Raw genomic sequence first — 22,347 nt, 5'->3', positions numbered from 1 at the left:
TATAATTTCTTTGGATTTAAAGTGGTTTTTGTGTAAAATTAGCTATAATTAAACTGTGGTACTATAGTAATATTTTAAGCACAATACACAGGAGAGAAGCTATGCATTTTTGTGCAGCAATTAGAACAATGGAACTGTAGGCAACAATGGAAAGTGTCGTATAAATAAATGTCATGTCTCTTACCATGAAGAATAAATAAAGAGGAGAGATATAAAATAGACAGAGAGTACTAAGCAGTTGCTTCCATCATATTAATGGAACCTTATTCTGTTTCTGTTCTTTTCTCCTTAAATCTTCCCAACGTTTTTCATGTAACCAAGCACTTCTGAATCTGGAAAGGTGGAAAAGGAAGTTGACCATGAGAGACTCTCCAGATTAGAGTTTCTCTCTACTTCACACGTTTACTTTCTAAATATGTCATGAGTTCCGTTTTTGCTGTATTTTATGGATTTCAGTATTAAATATAACCAATTTGTGCATAACTGTCAAACCCAACGTACTTCAGCATTCAGTTGAGCTCTTTTCATTATTGCTTATTTTAACAATCCCTAGGGGCTAAGTGCTATACAAACATCAAACAAAATGATGACCCTTAATTTTAAGAATTTATAAACAGGAGACAACAAATGGACACATCCAGACGGCAGAGCACAGAAAAACATGGCTATTTTTTCAGTAAAACCAGCAGCTTAACTTTTGTCAAGTTTTTATAAAGCAGCACTGTAGAATTCTGAGTAGGACACTAGAGAAAAATAATTTCTGGGGGAATTTTTTCAGAGTGCTAAAGATAACATGAGAGAAACAACAGCAGTGTTGTTTTTCATAACTTAGTCAGCAGGCAACAAAGGCTGCCAATGCAGATCGACCAGCTGTAGATATCAATATCTAACTGCTATCTGAGCAATGGCACACACCTTACAGTTTATGGCACTCTGTCATGAAAGCAAAGACAAATGGTTCATGTTGGATGTAATTAAAAAATTGGAGAGGCAACAGAGGCACATAGGTGTAGACCTTTTGCACAGCTATCTCTCCAAGACAATAGTCTCATGACATTAGAAATACAATTACGTATGTTAAGACACAAGATGACAGAAATTTTAACTATATGGGTACCTACATTAGAAATATAATGCAGAAAGACTGTGAAGAACTATATAGTTAAACTGGATGTAAAGACCTAGAGAGGAATGAGAATCAAAGGTGATGCTTGGGCAATAGATCTGGAATGAGTTAATATGGCAAAAAGTAGCTAAGAAAGGGAGGGAAGATTGTGAGCTCTGCTAGGTAGGTATCTATCAAGACAAGTAAGAAAAACACTTCAGTCTGGAGAGTAGACGAGATCTTACTAAAGAACTAAACTCAGAGGCAACACAATCAAAAAAAAAAGTACTTATACTCAGCAACAGAGTCAGTCAACAGATTGATTACCTAAGTAATGTTTCTGTCACATCAACTTCGACAGCATATTCTGTAAGCTAAATTACTTTTACATTTAAACTTGCTATTATCTCACTCCATCAACAAGCATATATAGGTATAACTATTTGGAATGTAAACAATTTAGTGGATGCATGCAAAAGCCTAGATAGAATCAAGAATACTCTCTTCTGTCAGAGTAAAAGAAAAAGAACCAAAAAATCTGGAGGTGATCATGGTTCTGTATTACCTGAAGAGAATCTTTGAGAACACCTGCAGTAAGGAGACAAGTATTCTTGACCTTTTGTAGTGCGCCTGGCTGGGAGGGAGTAAATTTTCCTTGCAGCAGCAGGTATGGCGCTGGGTTTCATATTTGTGATTAGAATTGTTGATAATACACCAGTGTTTTGGCTACTACTGAATAGCATTTGCACAGCACCAAGGATTTCTCTTGATCATGCCCTGCCCTGTCCTGCTCCCCTGCTTCCTCCAGTGAGTGGGCTGGGGATGGGCAAGAGATTGGGAGGGCATGCAGCTGGGAGAGCTGACCCGAATTGGCCCAAGCAATATCCCATACCATGTAACATCACACTCCTCCAAAAAAACTCAAGAAAAGGAGGACGCAGGGGCGATGCTCATGGCTACACCTTTTGTTTTCCCAAACAGCAATTAAGCCTGCAGAAGCTCTTCTTCCACCTTCCTGGGAGTAGCCAACATCTGCCTGCTGATCGGAAGTACTGAATAAATTCCCTTTTTTTTTTTTTTTTTTTGCATACAGCTTCTGCTTTTCATACTGAACTGTCATCATCTTCATTCATGAGTCTTCTTGCTTCCTTCTATTTTCTCCCAGTCTTGCAAGAGGGGAGTGAGTAAGCAGCTGTGCAGATGTTAGGCTGTTGCCTGGGACAACCACAAATTTAAAAACATTTACCTTGACTATCTAGTGTTTGAAAAAGTCTGTATTTGAATATAAGAACCCTTACCTACTTCTCAGCAACCCTTACCTACTTTCTCTAGTGTGGCAGAAAAGTAGATGGTACATATAAACTGAAATTTTGTGACAAACTATTTCACTACTGAGGCCGAATTACAAATCTCTTGAATATAAAGAAGTCATACAGAAACAATATCACAATAATTTAATACTGGAAACCTCTCAAAAACTATTTTTATAATAAAAAAAAAAGTGTCAGTAACTGTAAGACTATCAATGTGATTTAAAGCAAAGCAAAGCTAATGTTCATATGCCACACAAAAGTTCTCAACTTGCAAGCTAATCAGGCAAACAGACATAGAAGTCATTGTAGTTAGCTTACAATCAATATGTGTCTAGTTCTAAAAGACATTCCAAAGACAAAGACATAGAGATTGCTGTAATATGACAGAAAAATTATATTAGGATTTCTGTATCTTTCCATGTTAGTGAAGTTGAGAGATTTCCACAGAATAAAAAGGTAAAAATCAGGCTGAGCACATGATTTCATTGCACTCATTAGAACTGTCCATGTAAAAAATGAAACTGAAATACTACAGAAAGAGAAAATAGGCCACTGAGGAAAAATTATTAAATCTGTACAGAAAAATGTCTGGAAAGTCTCTCAATAAACTGATCATGGTCTGACTGATAATTGATCAAATATCTCCCAGAATTCTGACTCAAAAGACCAAATTAAATTAGACTTTTCACTACAGTTAACTAAACTTTCAAATAATGAAGAAAAGGCACACAACAAAGAAATCAGTCAGCGAGATGCAACTGAGATGAGTAATATGACTGGTCATTTTAACTAGAACTTGCAACCCCCCCCACCCTCCCTCCCCCCACAAATGAACAGCTACACACATCAAACTAATTAAGAGACTATACATAGTCCATGAGCTAAAGCACAGACATTCATCCATAGAACTCAGAAAAACTCATTTTAAGATTTTCTTACAAAATTCTGGATATTATGAAAAGCAAATTATTTCGTTTTCAAAGAGTCAGTGGATTAAAATTAAAAATTTTAAGAGAACAACAAATATTTCTATCAAGGTAACATAATAAATACAAAAAGTGTTCTACATATAAAAGACTTTCTTACCAGAATACATTTCACTGTGTGAACTGCACTAGGGTCCTTGTTGTTAGCTGCCCAGTGAAGTGGGATTTTTCCTTCAATATCAGGGATTCCAATATTTGAATCATGTTTTATGAGAAGTTTCACATGCTCTGGGTTATTGTAGTAAGCACTCCAATGCAATGCAGTTTGCTGGAACACAATATTCACAAGTTTTACAAACACATTGAAAAATGAACATAACATGAAAATTAAAGTTGGTTAGAACCTGAAATATGATTTAAATATATTTTCACATAAAGAAAGAGATCACCTAGTCCAACTCCTCTGCTCAAAGCATGGTCAACAGGGTGATCAGGATACTGTCCAGTCGGATTTTGAGTTATCTCCACAGACAGAGATTCAACCCCTCCAGACAACCTGTTCTAGTGTTTTACCTCCCTTGCAGCAAAGTGTATTTTCTCAGGTTCAAACAGAATTTATTATATTTCAACTTGTGCCCATTGCCTCTTGTCTGTTCACTGCTGATCACTCAGAAGAGTCTGGCTCTATCTTCTTCACCACCTCCAATCAGGTATTTATACACATAGCTAAAATCACCCCTGAACTGTCTCTTCTTCAAGCTAAACATTTGCAGCTCTCAGACTCTCCTTGATGGCAGTTGCTCCAATCTGTTAACCACCTTTGTGGCTCTTCACTGGATGTACTTCAGTGTCCATGCCCTTACTGTACTGGACAACCCAAAAACAGACACAACATTCCATTTGTGGTGCCACCAGTGCTGAGCACAGGGGATGGACCATGGGTAAAACCAGCTTTAAACAACGGGTAAATGAGCCATCTTTTGTTACAAAGAGGACTGACAGAAAATGGAACACATGTACCTAGGGTGGGTGACAACAAAAAATCACTGGAAAACAGGCTTCAACCAAAACTGAACCAGAGGCCCATCTGCCTAAGTAAGAGTAGATACTCAGGCATCTTTGCTGCTGAGGTCTCAATTAGATCTAAGCTACAGCATCTTAAACTGAGGAGCTCTTATGCTTGGAATATACATATTTCTGGTAGAAGATTCATTGCTTCACATCAGGATTTCTTGGACTATGGCAAGAGAATGCTGTCCATGCTACTCAGGCAGCCAACAGGGCAATGACATTGGATGCAGCAGTTCCAGACCTGCATGTCCCAGTTAGAATGATCATTTGAAGCAGGTACCAGAGCTGCACTACAGAACAGCTGCTGTAAGTAGTTTGGTCCCTCTTACATTTGGAAATCTCTTGGAATAAATGGATAAAGAAGAACAAAACAAGATGACTCTCCACTGGAGGAAGATGGCACTGAATTCTGAGACTGAACTCGGATCCATCTTGAGCAAAGGTTTTGACTTTCTGTACTGTCCTTGATCACTCAGAATTCTGAGGCTGAATATTACTGAATATAATGCCCACCGACCCATGGTAACCCAATAAAACATCAAAAGACAATCCAGGCTCCTATTGCTAATTCCTGACTGCCAGTGGCTTTTTATAGGTATTCTTGATGTTCATAATTACAGAAGCAAACCAATGTCTGAGGCTTTTTTAAACAGTGAAATATTAACGGGTATTTTATTTCTCAGACGCATCTCTCCCAACTGCCGAGTAGCAGAGGGTTGTAGGATACAGAATTAATTTTATTCCCCATCTCACTTCCCTCCCTGCCCCTGCAAAATAATATGTGGCACTTTGATTTGAAAATGGAGAGAAATAACTGCTGTGGGACAATACCCTGGATTAACATCCTTGAAAAGTGAGTACGTATGAGTTCAGCATTGTTTCCTTAACATCTCTGTAAAGTAGGAAGGCAAAAATAAGCCTATTTTTTGTTTATTGCTTTAAGATGTTAGTTTTGTACCACGGTGACATAACACATTTTTGTCCACTTGATAGTTCACTGGAAAATTGTTCATTTAAAGACATAACTGGAGGGGCTGCAAGGAAAGGTCTGATAACTGCCACCATGTGCAATGACACACTGCCTAGCATCATAAAGCATGTTCAAACCATTACAGTCTGTCAGGATTTGAACTGAAAAAGCTTCTAGCAGGAGAAATTTGTAATAAGTTAAGAAATGTTTTTTCTTAAGTGGAGCTGACCAGTATCGCTAGAAACTGAAGGCTGCAATGAAAGTAAAAACTTTTGATTACCAGGAGGCCAATGTAGTTTTGGTTTACTGTTTTCTCTCACCTACAACCTTCTTTTCAGTCAGTTGCCTACATGGAAGTAGATGTAAAAGACAGCTGTTCTCTCACATGTTCAGGAATTATATTTGACAATCTTGATGTGCATAGTTGCAGTAAGGGAAACAGATAAGATATGTGCCCAAAAGGTTCGAACTTGTTGGACCATCTCTCACCAACCTAAATTCCATCTTTGCTACTGTGACTACTGATGACACAAACTGGAATAAAAGTGGGTTTTGTGGGAAATCTGGCAATGCTTTAATACTGCCTTGGAAATCTGCTAAACAGCAGACAACATTCCTAAAAGATTTTGGCTGGTTACCATGTACCTTTGTTAATTAATTAACATGGTCAGGAAGTCAGCATGACCTCTCCAGAATGGCTGTTGTACTGATAGCCATGGTTTCCATGATACATGTTAGAATATCCTGGAAGGCAACCAGCTGATTTCTAGGGCACAGGCTGGTTCAACTCCGTTATCCAGGGGGGACAGAAGATTCATTTTTTGGAAGCTGGACTTGCAGCTATCTTATCCTGCTTCCTAGATGATAAAATCAGACAGGGATTTCAGAGTGTAAGCAGTAACACCACTAGCAAGTCCAGTCCCCTTCTCTATGTCCTCTTGTGGTAGAATGAAATATACATGAGATATGGAATGATGACTTCCACTAACACCAGTCTTGCCAAGTTGATATGTTGATTATTAGCTGATCCAAATACACTTGATCAGGGCACTTACATTTAAATCAGTGCTAGATTAGTGCCCAGTGGGGAGATTTTCTGCACCAGTTCCAAGATCACTTAAAAATTGTAGGAAGGAGGCCTTCCTGCTTAATGCTTAAAAAGCCTCCATCATCAGCGACAGTTCTTGTCTTAGCTGACACCGTGCCCACCTTGCCAACAGTAGTTACATAATTGTTTTTTGGCCGTCTTTTTGCTACATATACTCACAGTGTCTCACTTTTTGTTACTATATCCTTGGAGGAAAAAAATGGGCTTAGGGAATATTCATATCTCTGGATTCTCTGAAAGAAGTTTCTTTCAGGTTTCAGTATACATAAACTGCTCAAGCACATGAAATTTAAACCAGATATTTCCAGATAAACTGGTCCGCAATAGTTACTAGAAATCCGTCTACTAAAGGCAATGCGATCAGCTCCCAAAAAGAACATGCATCAAGCATTCTGACAAGAGGAGCACCTGTTTTGTTCAAGACCTCTGTGAAAACACCAGTTTTAAATCAAGTATTGCTAAGCACTCAAACTTATGAACCACAGTGATCTGAGCAACTAAAAAAATACAGTTATTATACGCTAAATAATTATTCCTTCTTATGGGTTAGTGTGCTATTACTGCAGATTGGTAGCCCTTTCTGTATGAATAGTAAATCAGTTAAGAACCATACAAGTTTCCTTCTCAGATCTGTCATCTCTTCTGGCTAGTCATTTTAATGACAGTCCTTTCTCACAAACATCAGTAGATTATCTCCTGAGGCTCTTCAAAGTCAGTGTGCTTCTGAAGCAGGTTCATGTTATGGATGTGGTAGAGCATTACTTGACTTCGCAAAGGGGCATCAGACAACTCATGGTGATAGATGCACTATATGATGTACCTGGAAAGTCACCTGGAGATTTCCTGGCCTTTCAAGCAACTGTTGTTGCTACAGATGCAAAAAATTAGTCTGAAGGACTTTTTTCTAAGGAGGTAGTAATGTAAAGCTCTGAAGATGTAAGATTACATTTTCTCCTGAGGAAGTCTGCAGTTTCACAAACCAGTGCTCTGTTTCAAATGAAAGTCTCATGCTAGAATGTCAATCGGCTTCATTATCACATGCCTCTCACTAAGCCATGCATTCATGGAAGCAACAGTGTATGTGCATTGATAGCAGATCTGCTGCTGCCAATCAGTCAATTTAATAATAATAATAATAATAATAATATTGATAACAACAACAATATTTTCTTTTAAACCCACTTGATACTTTTTATTGTCCCTGTTAGAAAATCTTCTCAATAAATGGCATCACATTCTATCCCAGGCCAAAAAGTTCTGTACAACTAGAGGACTCTAAAAGTTGACCATTTTTGCTTACAGAGATACAGAAAAAAAGGACAGTTGACCAGAGAGATTTAGCCTATGGATATTTTTAACCTTGGACCACCCTTGCAGATGGAAGTAAAGGAGTGGAAATGAAGGAGTAAATTTGAGCCAGGAATAAAAGGGGTGGTAGTGGTTTGAAGGTGTTCTGTCTCTGTTTCTCACTATGCAACAGTATTTTGAATGGCAACAAATGAAACTCATTTTCTTTAAGTCAGTCTATTGTGCCTATGACAGGAACTGGTGAGTAATCTTCCTGTCCTTATGTCAAACCACAAGGTTTTTCAATTTATTTTCTCCATCTGTCCCATTGAAGAGGGGGAGCGAGAGAGGTCCAGAGGTCACACCTCTGGACACCTCTGTTGATCCTACCACCATTGATCACCCAATGTTAGAAAGGATGTCTGCCAACAGCAAACCTGCATTCAGCTCAGCACCAAAGGAATTTTCTCTATTTTTTGGTTTTTAATTGATAAATACTTTGAAGGTCTTTTGCACAAAGTTTTCTAGTGACTCTTATCATTAAATGATACCAAATGTAGGGCTTTTCCAAGAAAGAAAAGCAAGATAAGCATATGCTATCCAGATTCTAACAAGGATCACAATTTTACAGAAAGACCTAGACCTTAAAACCAGTGCTTTTTGAATCCTCTATTATTCTATGTACTCTCAAAAAGAATGCCTAATAATTCAGTGGAATGAACTTTCACCTTATTATCATCAGGAAAATATTAAGATTTCTAAAGGTGATTATTAGATTACCAGTGCTAGCCACTACTTTGAAGACTCAGAAAAAGTTTGTTATGACAGAAATAGTTTTTCACACACAACTATCTGATGTAATACTAATTTCTAAAGTTGCTACAAGTGTTGTCTTAAAATCAGTAGTATTTTTACCTTGTTTCTGTCCTGCGTATCCACTTCTCCAGGTGCCATATGTTTTAGCAATAAAGCTAAACATTTTGGGCTTTTGTGACGTGTAGTTAAATGTAATGGTGTCATATCCTCTAAGTCCTTCTGCATCCAGTTCCCTCTACGAGCCAGTAAAAGTTTCATGAAGCGGTAATTTCCCTGAATAAGGAAAAACATCAGAAATTTATTCCAATTTATAAAATCAATTGATGATACTGTTCAGATATATTTACTGTTGTATTACAGTGCCTAAAAAAAACCCACGAAACAGCTCTAAGGTTTGGAAACACCTAATAAGTATTTCTTGTTAAAAAAAATTCTCTCTTGCTTTTTAAGTCTGTTTTTCTACTTGGTATTAGATACATATCTTCCATTAGTGGAGTGTGAAAGACAGGGTTCAGTAATACCGAAAATTCTGCGATATTGTCAGAGTTTCCTGACAGTTTGACCTCAATAAATGTCATGTAAAAACTGAAATAGGACCATTACATGCTAGTGTCAGCAAGGTAGTCAGTTATCAGATTAGGAATAAAGCTAAACACAAAGAAAGATTACAATTATCAAAATGAAAGTAACAAAAATAATAGGGAATGACTCAGAGAGATAAAACATACTCATTTGAATTAATAACAAGCATACAGAAAAGTGATTGTTTCTTAAATTTTTAAACTGGGAACTGTATATGAGTTTTGATCTGTTGTACACATGATAAATGGATGGGATAGCTAGCTTTGCAACACATTTTAAATACTTAACACTCTGGACTTAATAGGTTTTCAAAAGAAATAATGTAGTAATGCTCCATTGACTAAAACAATCCAGTTTTATTTCTCTAATCATTGAAGAAGCCAGCCAAAAATTAAAGATATAATCGTGAAATTGTGAAGCAGCTGTTGTGATTTAAGGTATAGCCAGCCTTGACCTCCTGCTGCCCCTTGCTTGGAGATTATTCTCCATATAACTGAGTTGCTACATATGACACCTTGATGCTTCCAGTTCAGTACAAGGCCTCTTGGGTTTTCCAAACCACCTTCAGCAGTTGAGTTTTAGTGAAGAACTAGTAAAAGCTGGAACAATAACTCATTAAACCAAAACATCAGGATCTACCTCATGTGATCATGTTTTAAACATCCCTATTCTTTCTCCACTCTAATATCTAACCTTTCCTAAAGAGAAGGGAGTGTGCTGTCTCACAGTTTTACTCACTGTCTCTCATATTAGTTTTTGCCAATTTCACATATTGACAGTTTAAATGAAAGTATCAATTACCCATAAACACAATGAAAATAGAAAGCTCAGAAAGGAAGAGAAATTATATTAATTCCCTCCACTCAGAGAAAAGCTGTAGCTTTTTTTTTTTTTTTTTAGATGAAGCTTTATTAGGCAATGAACAAAGAAATGATGGCACCGAAATCAATAGCAGTCATGTCTTTGGATTCTTCTGCTTACGGAACTACCTGCAAATTAACATATCAGTATGTTACAATTCCTTTATAAATCCTGGATGTTAACTTAGTCCCTTTAGGGTGTCTTTGGAAAAATAATGAAAAAAAGATAGCCATGTAGACAAGTGCAAGTAGAGCTAATGAATGGGGGCAGTTCCATGTATCATAAGACTCAGAAATGTGAATTGCTTTGTCAGCAAAATAGTAGGGTGGAGACAGGCCAAATAATTCCAGAGACCCCCACAATATCCAGTGCCAGGGCATAAAAATATCCTGGTTTCCTTTTCCACAGCAGACATAGACATCAGAAGGGCAGATTTTATATATGTTACTGTTCTGCTCTTTGTCTAATAAAAATGGAAGGGTTGAGCTTTATGTGGGTAGAATAGATTTCACCAAGTATGCCTAAAATAAATGTGATCTTTTTTTCCTACTACACTATTTTATTTTAAAATACAAAACAGGGAGAGCAAATAATGAATGAGCTCAGACAAAATAACCTCTTCCTACTTCTATGGTTTATGGCCATCAGTCCTTGCTCTTCAGCGAAAGCCTACAAGAAAACTCTGCCAAAAAATTTACCACAAAACTGCCTGAAAGTACAAACTTCTCTTGCCAGAGACAGTGTGGCTACTGTACTCTTCAACAGCATTCACACCAAGTAGTGAGTGACTAGTTCTCTTTCTTCTGCTGGGTGCCAGGGGAAGCATAACCTTCGGGTTTTGTCCCTTTAATGCACAGACACGCATCAAGGCACACACAGAAGTGCAGACGTAGAACAGCATGATGTCTGCACAGCTACTAATCCACACAATATACTTAAAATGAATTAATAATGCATTCGGGAATGAGTTAGGCATGAGAAAACTCCTCATTATTGCCATTATATCTTAACATGTAAATACAAGATGAATTTGCAAAACTCATTTAAAAAAAAAAAAAAGACCTAGCAAAAAAAAAAAAAAATCACTGTGTAACAGTGTATCATGATATAATTGGTAATTAGACTTGTGAGAATATTAGTCTTGGAAAAAATATGGCTGGTTTTCTCCATCACAGAGGACGATGCATTTGTTTTGTTTTCAGTATTTCCTGCTCAATGTGCACGCATACACTTGAAAGAAAAAAAAAATGATTTTGTCTTGTCGATGGAAATTTATTGGAAGATTACAAGTATATTGTGTTTTTTGAATGAATTCAGCTGAAAAAAAGAGAATCGAAGTTAAAATAATACATAAAACTAAGAGAACATGCATTTTTATTATTAGAGTTTCTTTCCCTATACTGTGTTTTATTTTTGCTGTTACACATTCTTCCACCAATTACTACTATATTATTCTGTTGCATGCTTAGCCACCAACAAATCCCTCTCCTTAGGAAATGAACCTGTAATAAATCTCCTCACTTGGAAACACAAAAGATTCTGTTTCTTCCAAATGATTTAAGATTTTTTTTAAAATACCACCATAGAAAACACCTGTACTTATATTACTTATTTGTAATGATCTTATCCGTGCTCCTACTTCTGACTGCTGTTCTTTAGTAATACCATGAATGTTGCTGTGTTCCTTTCACTCCTTAGAAAATACTAACATCCCTATCAATGACAATGGAAAAATTCCCCACCTTCAACTGATTACTGTTTAAGTTTGTAAATATGCAATGTATCAACATGTCTTGAGGCAGATTTAATTTAGGTCTTTCTAGGTGGAGGGGTAAAAAAGTATGCTTAATCTGAAAAGCAGCTACTAGCCAAATTCCTTCATTTTTATAAAATTATTGTGTACAACAAGTCTTTAAACTGGCTAGTTTTTACTCAAAGAAAACGCACTTGATTTGCCTAAAGATTCCCAGGCATCATGAAGCACTTTGGGTCAGTCGCTGGTCTCTTAACATTGATAGTGTCTCTTAAATGATTCTGTTACACTGTGAAAACTTTATGAGCAAACAGAATTAAATATTGGTATAGAAAACTCAGTTCCTGGTAGCCAAAATGTACTATTCCAATGCTGATTCTTAAAATTCCTTTATCTTCTATTAAAATTCTCTTCAGCCAAGACTCAACTCTGTATGAAAACTATAGCATAGATTCAAAGAACAGCTGACAACTAATTTTAGCATAATCAGAAGAAATACTTCTGTTTCAAAAATTCAGCCACATATACTGACTGTAATGGAGTATAACGCATTTGTTGGCAGACAGATCGCTCAAGATGCAACCATTGCTCTGTCATCAAGTAGAGTCTTTGAAGAAATTTCTGGACCCCAAGCTTAACTGCTAAGCAGTCAGAAAAACTTTCCTTTCCTGAATGTTTCAATAGACAAAAGAGCGATGGAAGAAACATCTTAGATGGAATCAATTAATTTACCAGAATTCAGATTATCCCTGAAACTGGAAAAAAAACTCCCAAAATTGCATATTCATTCTGAAAAAAAAACCCACAAAACTGTCTAGTCTTTTCAATATGACTCTATTGCCAGGAACAGGTTCCAGTGGGAAAACTCTTTTCTACCTACTTTTCCAGGCCTACAAAATAACGTGTTTATTTCTTCATCCATCTAAAGCAGCTTTTTCAACCTATTTTCTCTTCTTGGCCTGTTGAGGAGGTAGAGTGAGAGAGCAGCTGGGTGGGCATCTGCAACTAGCCAAGGTCAATCCACCCCCTGTCATCACCTTAGTAAAAGACTAAAGAAAAAATGAGCTCTAAACTGATAACAGTGTTGTTATGATGTTGATATGTGTTATGTTCTTCCTCACAAAGGGAGAAGGAGAGGCAGGCACTGAGCTCTTCTCTTTAGTGACCAGTGGCATAACCAGAGGGAATGTCAGGAAGATGTGCCAGGGGAGGTTTAGGTTGGACATTAGGAAAAGGTTCTTCCCCCAGAGGGTGGTGGAGCACTGGAACAGGCTCCCCAGGGAGGTGTCACAGCCCCAAGCCTGACAGTGTTCAAGAAGAGACTGGACAACACCCTCAGACACATGGTGTGAACTGTGGGGTTGTCACATGCAGGAATAGGAGCTGGCCTTGATGATCCTTGTGGGTCCCTTGCAACTCAGGGCATTCTATGATTCTAATTGTAGATTGATACTGGAATGACTGATGGTTATATTACCAATGCACTAAAAATATCAGCCTCACACTTCACATAATGCCACTCTATAAAGCCTGGCATGGTCTTGCTCTAAGACACCCACTCACCCAGTGCCTCTGCTTCAAGTATCTTCCTCAGAACTCAGCTCACAGTACCTTTACTCAGCAGTGGGAAGACAAGGGAAATAACATTTCTTTTTCCTTTCCTTGGATCAGTGGCAGTCCTCTTCTTCCCAAGCAAACTACTGGAGAACAGAAGATCTGGTACATGACTGAACATCATGTGGTACAGGGGTACCAGGAAAGAGAGGGATTCCAGCATCTCTGTGAAGCCATTCTGACATCCGAAGCCCTTCTGGGCCAGGTTTCAGCCTCTCCCCGAACAAACATACAGACACAGGTTCCCACTGGTCCATTGTCCAAAACAGTTCAATTGTACTGCAACATTTAGAGCAATCTTATTTTCATATTACTGTTGGGAAGGTTTAAATAATGTTACACATCTATACTAGCTGGCTCTCTGGTGACAGCACAACAGACCAATCAACCTAACAAAGAAAACACTACCATAAAAATACAGCTGTGCAAATATTCCAGCACCCAAAATGAAAAAGAAGATTTGGCAGACATATTTGTTCCCCAGATGATATCGAGCAGTACAAGAAAGATGAAGAGTTGCTAATGGATTTTTTTAATTTACCTTTTCAATACATGTAGATAATCTAATACATTCCCAGACACACTATTAACGCTTGAATCTTAGACAAACACAGAGCTAAAGCCAAACTGCTGTAGCTAATCCTGTTTCTTGTGAAAGGTTTTATTCTTTGTGTAAGCAAAATTCTCCCAGAAATTTCTCCGCATACACGAGTGTTAACCTCCTTAACAGGTGACAGGTTATTGTACCCTCAACCATGAGGTATCACACATGTGCCTCGGAGAGCCAACCAGCTTAACCCGCCACCAGAGAGGTCACACACAGGGCTCTGTGGCATTTGGTAGAAGCCTGGCAATGCCAGCAATAGCAGGTGGGATCACTGCACAGCTATCAGGAGATAAAAGAATGACAACTGCAATTAATACTTACGGGGAACATCTTACTACTTTTCAACTGGCTAAAATCTGATGCTTTTCTGATTCAGAACTGAAAAGAGTATGGTTCCTCTAAATTGCACGACATTTTCTTTCTATGAACTGAAAGTCATAGTCTAGAACAGTAAGTAATAGGGACATTTAAAGTAACATTATATAAAATACAGAAATGTAAAAACCTGGATTACTGACTGTTGTTACTTAAAACACTGTCTGAAATGGAGGAATCAGTATAACCTTAATATCAAGTATGCAAATATGGAAATCAAGTTTTATCATAGATGTCTCCTGGATAGTCATTAAGTAGATAATGGTCCAAACACTTTTCCAAACTACAGGTAACACCAAAAGACAGTAGACAAGTAACACTTACTAATAGGGCAGGAACCAACCCTCTTATTCTGTTAATATTCTTTCTCCTTGTATTACTTCCATTGTATATGGCTAAGACTCAGTAAGTTGATATCCCTCTCCTGTACCAGATGTGGTTCTAGAAGAAACAGGAAGAATAAAGGGAAGGGAGAAATAGAACTATTTCATCTAAATACTAAATGAATGACATATCAGTAGGCCAGATTGCCATTTATTATGCGCCGACAATCAGGAACATTTTGCAGAATCCCAAATAAAATTCTTCCGGGCACATCATGATTGATGAATGATACTGCAGAATTTTGCATAGCTAACTGTTAAGTATTTCAGAGACACACAAGCATGCTTTAGAGAGTTCACCTGGGTTCTAGTAACATTCTGCTGATGCGCAGAGCTCTCTGAAAATTTATTTCCCTTCTCATCTCGTTCTTTCTTGGTGAGCTAACTTGGTCTTTATAGAACCATGTGCTTCTACGCTCTGACTAACTACTCCTCCTACTCTGTAATGTGGATTTACCTCTGAGGTCCTACTTTCCATCTTTGGATTTTTAAAACATACTACATTGGCAGATAAATATAACACCATTTTATAAAAGGAGAAACCGACCTGTACATTATAAGGCTAAGAGTCAGAGGAATATGTCAACCTCACCAAGCATCAAAAGCACATCCATAGACAGGCAACCATCACCTTATCATCAGTGGGTTAAAATGGGCCAACACATATAGAAAAATTGCTTATTTCCCTATTCATCGTTGAGACCACATTTTCAAGAAGCATAACAACTCTAATTCATCTGAAATATTTAACATGACTCAAAAGGCTGATTTGTAATCATTTACAATGTAGTGCACATGAGTTGACTACTGACTGTTACAGCACAACTACACATGGGTTTTGGAATACCTGCAACAGGCTTGTGAAAACTGCGAGTGGTAAAATAAAAGTTCCCACAAAAGCAGAAATGTAAAGGTTGACCTGTTTAAAGGGGTGCGTTTGAAGAGAACAGAGGAGGAGTAACAGTGCAACAAAGTCCACCACCCATGACAGTGGGGATTTCGGAGATTTGATAATTACACATTCCACCATAGTTTAATAATTTATTGACTCATTAAATTTTGATTTTTGAAGTATATTCATTATTAATTAAGTGGGACTTATGTAAGACATTTTAGCACAATTTTCTCAGTATTCTTTTGTGAAAAGAGAGACTATTAAACAATCAATAACTCCTCTTCAGAGGAATATAATATATAATTCAGTTACCTTTACTCTTTCACAAACAGAACACCACAAAATTATTACAGTTGAATTAACTGCAGAGATAAAATATGTCTGCTTTTCTAATACTACACCAACTGTAGTGTAGTTAATGATTATACTTTCTCTGTCTTTAAATATTATTAATGTTTTAATTTTCCTTTTTAAACTCATAAATAATTTTTTAGAAGAATAGTTGGATACATAGCAGTTTGAGAGCAGGAAAACAAATTGTATCATAGGTTATTACTCATAAATTCACTCATGTACACTGTTCCTTTGGTTTATACCCAGTTTAGGGCAGAACGAGAACTGCATGAAAATTTAGCACACCAGGCCACTGATGTCCTTTTCCAGATAAGCACATTCTGCCCAAATATACTAGTTTTCATTCTAAGGTAACAAAAAAAAAAATAAATAGATTGCTGTGATTTTTTAACAGATTAGATATTAAACCTTTTAAATCCAGGACTCCTTAAAAGTCGGAGTTAAGATTTAATTATTGTTCATTTCTGAAACACAAAATGGTCTGTATTTTTCATAGACGTGCAAGCTTCTAAAGTCAGTATAAGTCTATACATTGACAAATAACAAATTGTATCGTGCACTCAGATACTCACTGGGGTAAAATATGAACAACATGAACGTCATTTAGATTTTAGCTTAAAGCTCAAGCAGCATATAGCACCCACTTTACACCACATCAGCATACTCTGTCAACAGATTAGCATAGATCTGAGAGCAGCCCCTTGCTGTCAGATGCTTTCAAGCAGCAGTCAAAGTCAAAAAACTTGAACTCCTTAATTGCCAGCTCAGCCTTCAAAAGAGAAACACATCCGTGAGCTTTCCCTTTAAAACAAAAACGGCAACTGAATTCAACCTGCTTATGTTCACAGAGCAGAAACTGCTGATTTTGATCTACTCAGTCTTACCGGAGATAATCTTTCTGTATACACAAAGATCCATCCCCACTCACTCTCTTTCCTGTGAGGAGGTGCTGAAGAGAGGATGCTTCACCCCACAGATCAACTTGGTCACAATTTTTCAAAACCAGAGAATTCTAATAACCTTGGAAAAGAAAAGGGGCTGTGCATGTGGTTTCTTTAGAGGTTCCTGCATCTATTAGTGTCCCTTTGAGAAGAAGCAGATCTCAGAACACCAGGAACAACTTAGAATGACATGAAGCAGATGAAGAACTTTCTGTCACCAACACCTGCCAGTTTTAGTAGCTTTTCTGGGAACAAACTAAGCACTTACAAAAACAGAAGCTGTGACTATCATACTTCTAATTTGATATATATAGGAACAGAGACTGTTCCAAAAGGAACTGAAATCTATACATCAAAAGGAGCATTTTGATATGCTTATATTATCAGCTAACTGCCAGACATCTGACAAGGATTCTTCAGAAGAGAAGTTATTAAAATAGACAGTAGCAAGTAGCTACATTAAACTACAAATAAGAATTTGTAAATTTATAAATTAACAGCACTTGTGTTTTGAAAAATTATCTATGCATGACATAGTGAAACACTGATTTTTAATACACTGAAACTGAACTGGTTACAATAGCTATAGCCCTTGTAAGAGCTATCCTTTAAATGTACATGACTGCACCACTCCTACACTCCTTCAATATCAGTAATTTTTTTATTAAATAGTTCCTGGGGGAAAAAAACAAACAAACAAACAAAAAAACCCAATATAGCTACTTAGAACCTTTAGAAACTCAATTTCTAGTTAAAATGAGTAAATTTGCCATCAAAATAGCAGGCTATTTCTCTGGATACCACATGCAATATTGCCATACAAGTTCAACACACACAATATTCTTATTTGAGCAAATAAACTCATGATAAAGTTTATATAAAGTTTTGAATATGTTTGAATGTTAATACATGTTAATATATTTTAAATTTCAAATGCTATATCAAGAATACACAAAATTAGAATCAGACAAGCTCCCAATAACTTTTTCCCCACATCTCTTCCATAATAAGTATGATTTTGATATGTAAACCATGAATAGGGAAGGAAATACTATTTCATCCATAAATCTTAACAGTTGGATTAATATTTCTTCATTAAAGCATAGCACGTGCAAAAATATTGCCACTGTTGAGTGAAACCACATCAAAAGAGAAGGTGAATAAATCAAATGATTTCACAAATTTAAAGTGAGGTGATTGTATTCATCCATCTTAATGCAAAATCCTAGGAACGAACACACTGAAGCGTTTCTATTAAACATAACAGTTATAAAGACATTCTCAATCCTTTCAAATAGTCCCCTCAACCTTTGGGACACATGGGGCAAGAAGTAGACACTGAAGATAATAATTCTTTGCTCATTTTTGCTACATACTGTCTACTCACGCTGGTAGTCTATACTAACTACATTACAGACAAAGTCAGCAGAGGTAGTAGAGACACTACTCCCTCATGTCCTGAGCACTCCCTAATCTGCCGGCAGATGACAGTCAGAAGCCTTGATTTCCACACGCATCTTCAGTAAAGCTGCTGCAGAATGAATGCAAACAACCCAGCTCTGAACAGATGGATGAAATATAATAATGTAAATTTTATTGATTACAGGGAGTTAAATCAGTATTTCTTCTACCTCTGGAACAACTTCAGTCACAACTGGACCAGTTTAATTCAAGAAAACTTGAAATCAAGTGTTTAGGTAGTTTTAATTTGAGCAAAACTAAACAGTTTAAGATAAAAAATAAAATAAAAGTAAGTAAAAGAAAATCTTCAGGATTGTTGTTTTAAACATAACCCTTAACAGTTGAACTATACAGCTTTGAAAAAAATTCTGTAAGCAACATATTACCTCTGTGTGGGCAAGGATGATGTCATGTCTTCTATCTAACAAACCACTAGCAGATTTAAATACGGTATGTTTTGCTAATCCTTTCAAGTCAACCATAGTAAAAACAGCACCGATTTTGACAACCGGTTAATCTCACAAATTACCCTTTTAGCATCCTAGACCCAAAAGGAAAGCACTCAACTGGAGAGAACCTCTCAGCTGGACAGAAACTTTCTTTATCAGTTTCCAAGCTGAATGTGTTTATCTGTCTGGCAAAGCATCTTAGGCAATCAATCCATCAGCCAAGAACATCAGTACAACTTGCAGTGAGTTCCGATTATCAGACACTTGGACTGAGAGCAAGGTAGTGTCTCAGCTTGGAGCACTTCTTTAGCTTTAGCCTCTTGCAAGATTGGCTACAGTATCTTGGTTTCCATAGGAATAGAGAGAACTATTAACTGGTATGGAGACAAAGAACACGACAGAGAAGACAACTGATCAGTGCTGTAAAAGACAAGGTAAAACTGGTACCCAGCATGAGCTGAAGAAAAATAGGTGTTTGCATCTTACAGCCTTTGACCTCATTCATCCATGGTCTGTATGTGTTGTTTCTGTGCAGTGTTCTTGGCTCCTTGGCTCTAAATTTTATGGTCCACCATAGTGGCTTTCATGTAAAAAACCCCAACACTTCAAGGATGAAAAATGCAATTAGCATTCTCATTTCCAGTTGATCTCTTCTACTGTTACTGAACTTGTTTTCCCATAGTATTCTTTTCAAGTCATTCAAGCAGAAGTACCCACAACACACAGTCTCTGGGGATTTATGAGAAAACCTGAGACATCACCCATATCTGCAGGGTCACAGCCCACCTCTTCATAAAGAATCGAAGATTAAGTTTTAAAAAAATTAGAGTATTTCATAAAATATTGTGATTTGAAAGATTTGGCAGCAAGTACTGAAGCCCTCCTCCCCAAAAATACGAAAAAATATTTAGTACATTAATTTTCTTAATGGCTTTAAGTTGAATAGTCTTGAACTAAGAGCAGTGTTAAACACTTAAGAAAATATATCCCTGAAACATATGGCTTTTCATATATTCACATTCTTCTTGAACCCTAGCAAAGTTTTTATTTATGACTTCTTCCAGTTTTTAGTAATTATCTGTATACCTCACATAACTGATGTCTTGCAGATGTCCAAGTCTCTTATTGCTTAGTTATATGTACATTACTTAACGTCTCTTAAACTTCTCACCTCTCCTCCAGAAACATCAGACAAGTTAGCATGGTTGCTCAAAAGCATTTTAGCAAGACAAAAAAATTCTCCATAATCTGCTTACACACAGAAATTTTTAAATTGCATAAGATCGTATTTTAAGAGGACAAACCTACATTTAGACAGACTTCATATGAGTTTCCATTCTTCTAGATAAGTTTCTATGCTATATCCACATTTCTATTTAAAATCTAATTAAAAGGTTATGGACAACAGTATTATCCGTGATACAATTCTACTGGAAAGACAAGTCCTAATCACAGCCACCAATCAAGTCAAAGACCTCGCTGTTTATCCTACCTTTGGGCATTACTGTTTCATTCTTGAAGGAAACTAATTGCCATCGCTACTCAGCATCACTCTGACAATGCTGGGTCACTATTGCCCGGTACTTTTAACTGTAGCACTTGAAGGGCTTGTGTCTGCGACATCCTTTCAGACTCCTTGAAGCAACAATGCTTGCAAAATGAAAGCTTTGCATATATGCTCATTTTTGAGCATATCTTCCCAGAATTTTTTGTTATTACTGTGGTTGCTATTTTATCAGAAAAAAAAAAAATCCATGTCTTTTGATTGGTTTAAATATATTTCAAACATCTTGAGTCCTATAGCAAACAACTGTGTGAAATAATCACAGAAATATATACCAAATCGACTTATGAGAAAAGTTCTCCAGACGCAGTGAAGTTTCCAGAACTGTTACAGAAGCAGACAGATAACCGGTAATGGAAATAATGTGCAATAAAGGTAGGTTTACCCTTACTTTAATTAATTATTGAGACACTTGAGGCTACTTTTATACACTGCAGTATTTCATATCTTCATTAGACACTATAGTGATGTTTGAGATTTAAAATTAAGTCAGAATCTACTTACAGTACTGGTAAATAAATCAAAGCCTTAGTAAGCTACTCAAACTACATCCTAGCAGTAATAAAAGTACTGGATTTATTTCTCTTTCTTCAGCCTATAGGCATTTAAAATAACAATTCAGGCTTGGTGTTTCTTAAAGTCTTTTCCAAATCTATGCCATTCTAACAGAACACTGAAAAAACACGTCCTATGTACATATATAAATTCATGTTTAAATTTTCCCCTCAGAACGCTGGACATATGCAGATGATATTCGTAACATAAATCACTTAATATTTCAGTAGACACCATTCTCATTAATAAAAAATAGTAGCATTCTTCATTAATTCTTCATAATAAAGAAATGTGTAACAAAAACGGGTTCCAAACTGCTATAGATAGAGACCAAAAAATGGTAATTTTAGTAGGTAAGTTAAACTAATTTTATATGTTATGATATGCTGAAATTAGCTGTTGCTTTCCAGGAAACAACGTAATTTTCTTACGTAGTTTATACATATCCACACTTGAGTGTGATTCATTTAATTCTCTTTAATCAACAATTTAACCAACTGTTTGCAGACAAAGAGAGAGACAAATGAAAGATTAGTGCTCCTGGAGTTTGTGGCTGGCCACAAGATCTGAATTTATTTTTCAAACACCTTCCATAGCAATAGCCTTGCATGCTGAAGACATTCTATCTAGTACACTATTGATTCAAATGACAAGCCTGAGCATCAGATTAAGGACATGTCAGACACCTGATAGAAGATTCCTGGAGAATGCAGCAGAAAGGTGTCCTGTTTCAAAATGATCTATTGCACCTACTACATTTTTGAAGTCTATACGGAAACATTTAACATAAAACTAACTCACTTAAAATTAGAATAATATTTTTAATCAGTGAAAACAAATACCTTCACTTTTTACTACAGAATATCTGGAAAAAGTCACCTCATTCAAACCAAAATCACCAAACAGCTCACAAACCTGGACTAAACAAACTTACAAGCTAATACTAGTAAAGGCCCTGTTTTAATTTGTCAGTGAAAAATCTGGACACAAACAAGCAAGCAGTTTCTCAGTCCCAACAATAACATTGCTTCTCGTAACCATTAAAGATCAGTTGTGAGGTCAGCTGCAAAGGGGCAATTAATGCAGAAACGATGTTTCAGAAAGGACACTCAAACAGGGAGATGTCTTTGCCTGTAAAAGTATTTTTAAGGTATAGACTTGGCAGCAGACATCAATGTCCTGGGAGAAAAGCTGGACAAGTCTCTTGCGCACCAAGGGATGCCACAATGCTAAACGTGCTAAAGGAACAGTAATAAGTGAAACAAAATGAAATCCATTCAGATCTGAACCATAACACTTCACATACAGTAAGGACCGTGCTTAAGAAGAAACCCATTTTTAAGATGTAATCATTATT

At 36.7% G+C, this 22,347-nt stretch overlaps 1 protein-coding gene across 6 annotated transcripts in view; it reads right to left on the bottom strand.

The window, feature by feature from the left end:
• Positions 1-22,347, bottom strand: part of INVS (inversin) — a 93,735-nt gene that overhangs the window by 45,926 nt on the left and 25,462 nt on the right. For 4 of the 6 annotated variants that reach the window (XM_065830726.2, XM_071804327.1, XM_065830727.2 and 1 more), the window contains 2 exons: positions 8,696-8,869; positions 3,505-3,672 (listed from right to left, as the gene is read on the bottom strand). In XM_065830726.2, the coding sequence (XP_065686798.1) occupies positions 3,505-3,672; positions 8,696-8,869 (342 nt within the window). Of the gene's footprint in view, positions 1-184; positions 308-3,504; positions 3,673-8,695; positions 8,870-14,712; positions 14,830-22,347 lie in introns of those variants that run through there. The other 2 variants (XM_071804329.1, XM_065830729.2) reach the window with 2 other exon arrangements.

The sequence above is a fragment of the Patagioenas fasciata genome, chromosome 2, assembly GCF_037038585.1.
Source record: "Patagioenas fasciata isolate bPatFas1 chromosome 2, bPatFas1.hap1, whole genome shotgun sequence".
NCBI lineage: Eukaryota > Metazoa > Chordata > Aves > Columbiformes > Columbidae > Patagioenas > Patagioenas fasciata.
Note: the sequence above shows the minus strand (reverse complement) of the source record. Positions and strands in the feature narration are given on the sequence as shown.